Below are 11,796 nucleotides of genomic sequence, written 5' to 3'. Positions count from 1 at the left end.
TTGCAGTAATCTGGATAACGGATCTGCGATATTATTTTTACTGGGAATATGAACGATTCGATATTTGTAACCTTGTAATCGGAGTATCCATCGTTCTAAACGAGCGCAGGGTTTTGAGCGTGGACCAAATATCGCACAAAGCGGTTTATGATCAGTTATCAGATCAAACTCTCGTCTGATTAAATACATCTTGAGTCGTTCAACAGCAAAAACATGTGCTAACGCTTCCTTTTTGGTTTGTGAATAGCGTCTTTCCACCGGTGACAGGGATCTATTAACGTAACATATGATCCTAGTTTCGCTGCCTTTTTTCTGTAGTAGAACTGCTCCCAATCCGACTGGGCTGGCATCGGCCATCACCATAGTAGGCAAATCAGGATTGAAGAGACTCAGGTACGTATCAGATAATAGGAGCGTTTGAACGTGCAGGAAACACTGCTCAGCTTCAGGTGTCCACTTGAACAGAGTATTTCAAGCCATTTTTGTAAAATATCCAACTCTGTTGATAAGTTAGGGATGAATTTACCACAGTACCTTACTAAGCTGATGAAGCTATGTAATTCTTCGGAAGTCTCAGGTAAATGGAACTCTTTAATGGCCACAACTTTATCTTCTGAAGGACGAATCGTATTTTTAGAGATGATATGGCCTAGGAATTTTATCTCTTTCTGGTGAAAAACGGACTTTTTGGTGTTTATTTTTAAACCAACATCTTCCAAACAATGCAGGAGCGCTTTTAAGTTTGCGTCATGTTCTTCCATCATTCTATTGTAAACGAGTATATCATCTTGAAAGATGAAAACTGGAAGGCCGGCAAGTATCATTTCCATTAACTTCTGGAACATCTCAGAGCCAGTTTTTACACCGAACATTAGGGTCTTGGAACGAAACAAACCCATATGAGTAGCAAACGTAGTTATTTCGCGAGATTCTTCGTCAAGCTCACATTGGTTATATGCACAAATTAAATCAACTTTGCTAAACGCCTTGCAGTCTCTGATTTTCAGTGAGAGATCTTCGACAACAGGAAGGGGGTATTTCTCATCGATTATCGCTTCATTTGCCCGACACATATCAACACACAATCGAATGCTACTTTCGCCTTCTGGAACAGGAACTATAGGTGATACCCAATGGGATGGACCTTCAACTCGCTAGAAGATGACTTGTTCAAGTAGTTTATTGATTTCTTCTTCCACTCATGAACATAAAGCGAACGGAATTCTTCGGAAGGGTTGAATAACGGGAGTTACCGACGGATCAATCGGAATATGTAGCTGGTAATTACATAAACAACCAATTTTCGGAGGGGTGGGCATTAATTTCACATACTCCTGTTTATTAGCGTTGATACCAACTCGTAGCACACTGAGAGCCTTCGCGTCATCTCGACCCCAGAATGTAGGTAAGTCTTCTTGAACAATTATCAGCCCCGTAAATATCATCGCTTCGTTACAGCCAGGGCTTGCAAACCGAAACCAAAATCGAAACCGAAACCCCCAAAAACCGATTAAAATTGCTCAAAACCGAAACCAAAACCGAAACCAGGAGCGTTATTTTCTCACAACTAAAACCAAAACCGAAACCGGGAGCGTAACCTATTGAAAACTGAATTGGTTTTGGTTTTGGAATTTTTCAGGTAATTAGCCTAATTAATACTGCATTTTTGGTAAAAATTGAGTAAAAACAGATGCTAAAGGTGAAAAGGCTTGAAAACTAAAAAATTTGACGAATTTGGCACTGCCAAAGTGCCATTTTCTAGGCACATACACAAAGTATTTGAAAAAGTGACCACTTTCTTGGCCTTCTTCCCTCTAAAAAATGAAGAAAAAAGGAAAAAACTGAAACCAAAACCGAAACCGAAACCGTTTCCTTTGAAATAAAACCCTTTGAGCAAAACCGGAACAAGAGAGATAATATTTTAAAAAACCTAAACCAAAACCAAAACCGAAACCTTTACTTTTTCAAAAAACATAAAACCGAAACCAAAACCGGGAGTGATATCTATCCGGTTTTCAAGCCCTGGTTACAGCTGATTTGTAGTTGAGCTGTATGTTTAATGTTGTATCGAACTGAGCCAGCAGAGTCGCTGAAATTGATGTCTGGATTTGGTGCATAACAGGTAAATTCTATGCCACTGTGTTGTAGCTTAAGCCTATTCGAATACGACATAATTGAATTGGCGAGTTCTCACCAAAGGTACGCGCTCTACAGTCTATTGAGGGAACTGGATGATTATATGATCGGAACTATTATGGCTATTGCTTTACCATGACGAAAATAGTTTTGGTTCAATATTTTTAGTTATTTTTTCCATAAAAATCTCTGAAATGAGTAATATTGTAACAAAGGTGCTTATTTATGTGTTCAAAAAATTTTCAGAAAGGAAAAATTATTTGAGGGTACCTATCTTTGAGGATGAAGAACAACCATAGTGAAATTTTTAAATTCTATGTATAGAAGAAAATCCTAAATGACACAGTGAAATCATGTTTGAAGATGAAAATTCGATTCAGATGAAATTGACAATTTCCCAAATTTGCTAAGTAGGTAATCAAAAATTCAAAAAAATGCAAAAAATGTTAAAATTAGATTGAAAAAATTATTAATTTTGGACTGAAGATATTTTTAAAATCGGCGCCTCATTTTTGAAGAATTTCAGAAACGTAATTATTAAATCAATTGAAAAATTCAAATTTTTTAAATATTAGGTAAATTTCCAATTTTGGAAAAATCTTCCCCCAAAGATTCTTCTTGCAAGATTTTTTTGCATATTCTTCTTATCTACAACTTTTTGTAGGGAATTCATTTCCATGTAAAATCAGTAAAATTCTTTCTCATGCAATGTTTTGGAGAACTTAATTAGCATTACTGAATGTATGATCCAAATTCCAAATTGTTTTCATACAATCTTTATTACATGAAAATATTCTTTGAAATCAAAAATGATTTTAGCTTACAAAAATTAAAAATTAAGATTTTTTAAAGAAACAAACAAAAATAAAAAATGAAAAATTTTCTTTTAAAAAATTTGATACCTATTGAGATTTAAACTCATAATTTTTAATTTAATAATTTGCTATTCAAGTTTAGAATTCTTGTAGTTTTAATTATTTTCTTAAGAAGTGAAAATTAATGATAAAATTTTACAGACAGATTACTTATGAGGGATAGCAAAAACACTGGAAGAGTGAGTACAACTTGCCACAAATGTACTTTACTTACTAATTTCATACTCAGTTTTATCCATGTAGTTGAAAAACAAAATTACCTTTCCTTCTATAAAAGGGTGAACAGCATTGTGGAAATAATTTGACATCAAAGGCATACAAATTAACATTTATTTCTTCATCAGTTCATCACTTTCATCACTCATTTTGGCGAATTCTTCCAAAAAATGCTTAAAAAACTTGAACCACAATGGTAAAGCAATAGCCATAATCAACTCGGATCATATAATCATCCATATCTACAAGGTTGACACTAGCGCTCCAAGTTAAAGAGAACTCGCCAATAACTGGAGCCGGAGTTGATAAACATATTGTGATTCATACCACTGATACTGCATGTAATTAACTCGTCTTTAGCGTCCTCTTCCAATGTTGGTACACAAAACATTCTCTCCTCGTCATAGGGTGGAGGTTTATCATTGTCTCATACATTTTTTACTTTACTCCTAGGTTTTTCAGTATTACTTGCAGGAACCTTGGATTTACACATTTTGTTGTAATGAACATTTTTCTTACACTTGGAGCAAGTAGTATTTTTAGCAGGACACTTTTCATCATTAGCTTTATGTCTCTTGTAACCACAGCGAATACAGATAGGAAGTTTAGTTTCACCCGAAGCGCACGGAGTTTTCGGAGATGCGTTGTCTTGTTTAGCTGGTCCTCGATTTTTCTGACATTGGTTATTATTACCAATACGACATACGTTCTCTTGTGGTGTAGCCGATGAACCGTTACTTGTAAAGGCACTTTGTTGCTGAGAAACACGTTCCAAAGATTTTGCAGTATGTTCTGCTTCATCAAGTTTCACCAACAGGCGCGATTTTAATTCACTCGATAAACATCCTTCGATAATTTGCATATGAACTGCCTCCTCTAATTTTTTTCATCACATTTATGATCAAAGAAACATTCAGAGCCCATTAAATTACAATTACAATACGTCATTTTAAAGGCAGGGCTTGAAAACCGGATAGATATCGCTCTCGGTTTTGGTTTCGGTTTTATGTTTTTTGAAAAAGTAAAGGTTTCGGTTTTGGTTTTGGTTTAGGTTTTTTGAAATATTATCTCTCTCGTACCGGTTTTGCTGAAACGGTTTGATTTCAAAAGAATCGGTTTTGGTTTTGGTTTTGGTTTTTCCTTTTTTTCTCCATTTTTTAGAGGGAAGAAGGCCAAGAAAGTGATCACTTTTTCAAAAACTTTGTGTATGCGAATAGAAAGCGGCACTTTGGCAGTGCCAAATTTGTCAACTGTTTTATTTTTCAGGCCTTTTCACCTTTAGCATCAGTTTTTACTTCAATTTTACCAAAAATGCAGGCTAATTACCTGAAAAATTCCAAAACCAAAACCAATTCAGTTTTCAATCGGTTGCGCTCTCGGTTTTGGTTTTGAATTTGAGAAATAAACGCTCCCGGTTTCGGTTTTGGTTTTAGTTGTGGGAAAATAACGCTCCTGGTTTCGGTTTTGGTTTTGGTTTTGAGCAATTTTAATCAGTTTTTGGGGGTTTTGGTTTCGGTTTTGGTTTCGGTTTGCAAGCCCTGCATTTTAAAGGTAATTTCACGAGGAAAACAAAAATTCAGATGATTTTCTTCCGAAAATCAACACTTTTGAAGATTTTATCGAAAAATGTATGAAAACTGAGCCTTATCTTATCAGTGTGTGGTGCGAGGACGCAAACTGTAGCATCATAACAGTGCTCGGCCCGAATCCTCTTTGAAATGATTTTTTACTGCAAGCTGTAGAAGCAACCGTTCAAAAGTATTCGAAGTTTAAAGTTGCGAAAACAAGGCAAAAATCAGCTATGGACAGTCAGTAAGTATATTGAACTTTGGACTAAAATTACTCGGTTTTTGAAGATCAAAGTTGCGGAAAGTGATTATTTATTCATCAACACTATGTTGAATATGATAACAGTGATAACACAATTTGAACATTTTGGTGACATTATCTTCGAAAACTTTTGAACGGTTGAAGGTAGAGCTTTCGGTGAAGAAGCATTTTAAAGAGGATAAAATTACGAACATTTTGCTATATTAAAATACCTAGGTGTCCTCTGAAAATTTCGAGTAATTTTAGTCCAAAGTTCAATACTTACTGTCCGTAGCTGATTTTTGCCTTGTTTTCGCAACTTTAAACTTCGAATACTTTTGAACGGTTGCTTCTACAGCTTTCGGTAAAAAATCATTTTAAAGAGGATGAGATTCCGAACATTTTGGTATATCAACATATGCATAGGTTTACTGAAAAGTTCGACAATTTTTAGTTTAAAGTTGACATATATAGTATGAAAAATGCGGTAAATAAAAGTATTCATTAAATCGTTAATTTTTCTCTAAATGATGAAAAATTAGTATCAATCGATAGGGAATTTCATTGTCTTTAAGTTAAGACTAATTAAAAGTTCACCAGAACTCGCGAACAATCGAAAAATTTGCAATTTTTTCGCGAAAAATTGTATGCATGCATTCTTATGGCTGTACTGTATGGCTGATAACATCGGTCAGGAACAAAATGGTGGATAAGCATACCCATGTTGTGTAGTGCCCTACTGACAGCTCTATGGCCTCTAGCCTCTATCGGTCTATCCTCTATCAATTTTTTCGAAAAATTCAATGTGATCAGCGAGTATATTTTCGTTCGCACGTAATTTCTTTTAGTTCGATTGCGGCTTCATAAATATTCATTCTATTCTATTATTAGATAATTCACCTGAGAACCTCTCTGAAATGCCTATTCTGTAGTGATTCGTACTGTTCTCGAGATAGCTCCGTAAGAAAGCTCGCTCATTGCTGTAAATGGACAAATGGCTGTAATTGAATCTATGAAACACTTCTCCAGCTAAAAATATCTCGAAATATAATCTCAGTTTTTGTCCTATTCGTTCTTCGATCTTCGTTATAGCTTTGAGTTTCTGAGAAGATACATGAAACGTGAAAAATGTCCAAGACAAATGCTGATACGGTAGCAGAAAGAAGATTACGACCGGTGTATGGTAAGATTTGAGTATTTATAACCTGTAGTGTATTTATTTCAGTTTGGTTTCTTATATTTGATTGCTTACTGGTGTATTTAGATTGGTTAGATAATGGAAACAACAAGAAAGCAATTCAAGAAGCTGACAAAGTGTTGAAGAAGCAGCCAGATTTGCTGTGTGCCAAGGTATAATAAATTTGAACTACAGTTTTACGTTTAGAGTGAAAATAATAGTTTGATATTTTCATTACTATTTTCTTCATTGCTAGGTGTTGAAAGGATTGGCTCTGTTGCGATTGGGAAAATGTAAAGACTGCGAAGAAATATTAGAAAGTGTTAAGAAAGAAGTACCTTGCGATGATTGCACTCTGCAAGCGATGACCATATGTTATCGTGAAATTCATAAACGTACGTATCCCGTGAGGCACACATGAGGTCTTGATACGCTGATAATACGCTGATGTACTTTACGCCTGAAATACGCCAAAATAACCATGGTAAAATTGTAGTATAATTGTCGTAAATATGAAAATTCTGCATACGCTCAAAATACTGCAATATTACAGTGGTATCTTTAGCGTAAATTTGCAGTTGTTACCATCAACGATGCATTCACCAACGTATATTCAGAGTACAAAAGCAAAATTTACGGGCAATAATACGCAGGTAAATTTGACGTAAATTTACTGCAAATTTACCTGCGTATTATTGCCCGTAAATTTCGCTTTTGTACTCTGAATATACGTTGGTACATGCATCGTTGATGGTACCAACTGCAAATTTACGCTAAAGATACCACTGTAATATTGCAGTATTTTGAGCGTATGCAGAATTTTCATATTTACGACAATTATACTACAATTTTACCATGGTTATTTTGGCGTATTTCAGGCGTAAAGTACGTCAGCGTAATATCAGCGTATCAAGGCCTCACGGGATGCTATTAACGCCAATATCTGCTTTGTGATTCGATGTAATTTACATTGTATTTCTTTCTACAGTCGAGAAAATATGCGACGTTTACGAAAAAGCTGTACAAAAAGATCCTCTGAACGAAGAACTGAATACTCATTTGTTCATGTCGTACGTTCGAGTAGGTGATTATAAAAAACAGCAGCAAGTTGCCTTGAATTTGTACAGAATTAAACCGAAAAATCCGTATTATTTTTGGAGTGTTATGAGTATTTTGATGCAGGTTGGTATATCACTTCAAAGTGTTAAACCAGGTTTGGTAAATTGATATTTGACGTTGAGTTTTATCTCAAACAGGCTCAGATTAACGATGAAACTGTTGCTCAAAAAGTAACTTTGCCTTTGGCCGAGAGAATGGTGAAAAAATTCATCGACGAAGGTAAAATCGAAGCTGAACAAGAAGTGCAGTTGTATGTGATGATTTTAGAAATGCAGGTAAATATCGTCTCGTTGTGTAGTGAAGATTTTCTTCATCGTGGATATTTATTAAATAACTGTTTCAGAAAAAGTACAAACAAGCATTGGAGACAATCGATAGCGAATTAGGCCAAAAAGTCACATCATACTACATGTTTTCGCGTAAACGAATTAAACTTCTTGAAAATCTGGAGAAATGGAAAGATCTGAACGCTTATACTAAGAAAATGGTTCTAGAAGAGTAAGAAAACTTACTCACTCATTTGTTAAATGTCAAATTGATTTTTTATAATGCCATTTTACTTTTTAGACCGGACGCCTACAGTTACTACGGGATCTATATCGATTCGATGTTCAAATTATTAAAATCTGGCGAAACCGAAGACGATCCAAATACAACGGGACCATATACTTTTAAAGATGAGCTAATTAAACCCGATAGTACAATCGAATCTTGCGTATCGTTCATTAAAAATTGCCAAACCGATAATCAGCAGGCGCATAAACTCAGGGGACCTTATTTAGCAATCCTGCTACTCTACAGGAGACTTCAGGAGGAAGGATTTGATCCTGTCAAGTATTTAGGTGTGATATTTCAATTCCCCTAAATTTGAAGTATTTTTGCGGATATTGAAATTTATATTTTTGTTTTAGGGAATGCTGCTCTTGATCTGTTTAAGAATTACTTCGATTCATTTTCGGCCAAGGCGTGCTGTTTTAAAGACTTATGTCAATTTTTACCATTAATTCAAGATGACTATCAAACTTTGCTATCAGAGACCATGAAAATAATCGAAGGAACCGAAGATAAAAGTGTAAGTTGGTTTTTGTTGGAATTTTTCACTGTATAAAGTGTCATTAAATTATCTCTGTGTTTATCTTTTCGCAGAAAAAACAAATGATGATGTATTTGACTCATTTTCAAATCAAAAGGTATTTTAGTACTTATCGAAAGCTCTCTGTGAACGATAAGATGGCGGAGATTTCTAAATTGCTGGATTTCTATTACGATGGTCATCGGTTCAATACCAATTTAACGTCGACTGATTTAGGGTGATTTGATTTGCATTTCGGTATCATCTCCGGCAATGAAACCATGTTTACTGAATTGTGATTATTTTTCCAGATGCAACGATACATTTATGGTATTGGTGGCTCATTTATTGCACGATTTGTATTTGGATACCAACGACTTTAAATTCATCAAAGATGCGATTTGTTTACTCGAATACGCTTATACTTTCAGTCCATCTAATCATCATTATAAATTATTATTATTGAAATTTTATAATTTATTAGGTAAGAAAGTAGTATTTTAGAAGGTGGGAAATGAAATAGTGACAGTAATGTAACTTATTTGAATTGATGTATTTTCAGGTGCTTCGAAAGCCGGGTATAAATACTTCCAATTATTGGAAATTAAACACGTCCAGTACGATTCATTAGGGTATCTCGAGTGTTGGCCATTATTGTATAACGGACAATATAACTTCGCTGTTCATTTACTGGATAATACGTTGAAATTCTTTAACGTGAATTACAAAGAGGTAAGTGAGGTGTGGAAATTATAATTAGGATCTTATTGGAAAACTAATTGCGAATTATTTTTTTTAAAGGCTGCTGATCAGTTAACTCATGCATACAAGTATGGCTCATTTGAGAAAGTGAACGAATTTTTGAATTTTCGAGAAAAGTTGAAGAATTCTTTCCACTATAGCTTAGTTACGATCGAGCATTTAATGCACGATATTACGCATTTACCTAGTCATCATATTACCGTTCAAGTATGTGCGATTTTTTTTTTAGCATTTTTGGCGAAAATAATCAGTTTTTAATGGGTTTACTGCGTTTGTTTTTATTTAGACCGCATTGCATATTTCTATTAATCCGGAGAAAAGTACGGTGGCTGAGTTGGATCATTTAGTCGATAATAGAGATTTACAGTTGTTCTTGAATTTCGACTCTGAATCTAGGTAGAACTTCTTACTTGAATTTTTAAACTTGATTCGAAGTATTTTCAATTGATTACTTGGTAGTAAATTTTTCAAATAACGAAATGCGATAGAATTTGTATGATCGTGGAGGTTATTGAACTTCAAAAATCAACGGTTCATTTTTAATTTCGCCAGCTAAACTGAATTACTTCTTTTGCAGACGAATGAACGACGAGTACGCAAAATTATCTTTCGATAACGAAGTATCGCTGATTCGTCTACGAACGATGATCCTGCGTTGCATCGGAGCTTCGATAAACGTCAGTTTATGCGCGTCGACGGCGACTTCTTCAACGCCGACGAACAAAAACGATGAAATAATGGCTAAAGAAGATAGCTACGCAAAGACGAACGGAGTAGACGAACCTCATTTAAGACAGCTACAAATTTTCATGGGAGTTATCGAAGAGCTTAGAGAATTGTACAAAAATTCGCTGCAGAAGCCACCGAAAGATATACCAAAAGTGAGCTTTTGATCGATCGTGATATTTTTACTTGAAATATGATTTTATTGAATTTTGGTTTTAATTTTTACAGGATGTATTTAGTGGAGTTGAATCCTCGAAGCTATTCTTGTATCTGAAGTCTCCATATTTCTTACCTTTACTTATCGACGCGATGACGTTGGCTTACGAATTTTGTAATCATTGCTTAACTCAGAGCTCGACCGAAAAACAGGTCGAAAAAATAGCCGAAATTTCGGCCAATATGTTCTCCAAGCTGATTAGCGAGTGTAATCAGAGAATAACGGAAGAACTGGATTCTTACAATGAAATTGATCAAAGAGAGCTTATCGAATTTTTGTGCCTAGCAGTCGAAGTGAGTATCATATTTCGTACTAAATATTCTAATTTTAGTCGATGAATATAAATCATACGACATTTCTTCTGCATATTTGTTTCAGATCGTCTGCGTATTATGTATCGTTTGTGGTAATTTGCATACTATATTGGTGCCATCGAAGCAAAAAGTGACTGCTTTAACCAAACGTAAAAAGAAGAAAGGAGGTAAAGATGTGACCACCAATGGAGCGCAGAATGACGAAAAAAATAAAGAAGTAAGCCAAATTTTTACTAATTTTATACGCGAGGGTGCATCTTAGCACATATTTTAGATTTGATCTATTATTGTGTTAGAAGGGTAGGGAAGCGTTGGACAATTATATTCCTTCCTAATGCTGATTTTTTTCTTTCTTAATTTTACACAGCAAATCGAAGAAGGAATTTTGAGAATCTTCACCTATTACGTGAGCATTGTTCGAGACAATATCAAAACCTTGGAAATACACCTGTCCTATTTAGAAGGAGGCTGGACTGAGTTGGAAACTCACAAAGCCGGATTCGAACTGAAACCCGCCAATTTCATCGAATCAAACGCAAGCGGCGATGCTGATTCTCCTCCGTTGATAGGTATAACGGAAGAAAAATGGTCGCATTTGTTGGTCGAACTAAACGAAAATCTGAAAGATAGTTACGTAATGTCGATTAAACAAATCAGAGAAATGGTTAAGCGTAAGATCGATTATTTATCTTTGTTAACTTTTTAACCATCGTTTGTTGATAATTTTTACTTTTCTTCATTTTTTTATAATAAAGAAAAGAGTTTGTGAATCATACGTAATGTATTTCAAATTGTTTAATATTTAAATGGTTCGATGTAATCCTTTTGTTTGTGTGGAATTGATGTCTGAAAAATCTTCTTAGCGAGATCCATCCCCTCCTTTTATTTACAAATTTGGAAAATTGGTCACGATAGGTTTAATCCTTTTGTAATGTATAGGCCTACATTAATTATGTATTTTTTTTTAAAAGTTATATCTGTGATTGTAATAAAAATATTGCGAACAATACGAATGCTGTTTTACTCGAAGTGGCTACGGTTTCGCCTTCGATTAATCCGTGTACGTTGAAAGTCGAGTATTATTGTTTTCATTGTGTGAAGCTCGCGGTATGAAATTACTTGGAAGTGAAAAGTGAGCTTAAAATGGGATTTAACCTTGAATTTATTCAGTTTCGATGTTCGAAGAAATATGCTGTGGAAGTTGTCAAGTTCAGCTTTGTTTTTCAAATTTTACAAGCTGCTGTTGATTTAGTTCAACGAACTTGTTAAAAAGAGGTAAATAAACTTACTGAAAATTATAAAAATTATTGTTAATGTTAGACTGGGTATTTTATAGATGTTTCGTGCTTTGTTGAGTCAATGACCGAATAAGT

General features: G+C 34.7%; 1 protein-coding gene across 1 annotated transcript; it reads left to right on the top strand.

Annotated features, from left to right (window-relative positions):
- Positions 1-5,607: 5,607 nt before the first annotated feature.
- On the top strand, positions 5,608-11,432 carry psidin (phagocyte signaling impaired). The gene is made up of 17 exons (XM_065349396.1): positions 5,608-6,219; positions 6,301-6,386; positions 6,470-6,608; positions 7,202-7,395; positions 7,470-7,607; positions 7,676-7,830; positions 7,900-8,174; positions 8,244-8,404; positions 8,479-8,642; positions 8,716-8,888; positions 8,967-9,136; positions 9,206-9,373; positions 9,453-9,562; positions 9,744-10,047; positions 10,121-10,402; positions 10,488-10,640; positions 10,791-11,432. Exons 1-17 carry the CDS (start codon positions 6,165-6,167, stop codon positions 11,127-11,129), a joined length of 3,066 nt encoding a protein of 1,021 aa, XP_065205468.1. The 5' UTR covers positions 5,608-6,164; the 3' UTR covers positions 11,130-11,432.
- The last annotated feature ends 364 nt before the right edge of the window (positions 11,433-11,796 follow it).

Source organism: Planococcus citri, chromosome 2, assembly GCF_950023065.1.
Source record: "Planococcus citri chromosome 2, ihPlaCitr1.1, whole genome shotgun sequence".
Taxonomy (NCBI): domain Eukaryota; kingdom Metazoa; phylum Arthropoda; class Insecta; order Hemiptera; family Pseudococcidae; genus Planococcus; species Planococcus citri.
Note: the sequence above shows the minus strand (reverse complement) of the source record. Positions and strands in the feature narration are given on the sequence as shown.

Excerpts from the sequence above, each read along its gene's own strand:
- psidin (XM_065349396.1), top strand. The coding sequence starts at position 6,165 with ATGTCCAAGACAAATGCTGATACGGTAGCAGAAAGAAGATTACGACCG. Across the intron at positions 9,374-9,452 it reads GTCATCATATTACCGTTCAA|ACCGCATTGCATATTTCTAT; the intron begins GTATGTGCGATT and ends GTTTTTATTTAG. Across the intron at positions 10,641-10,790 it reads ATGACGAAAAAAATAAAGAA|CAAATCGAAGAAGGAATTTT; the intron begins GTAAGCCAAATT and ends AATTTTACACAG.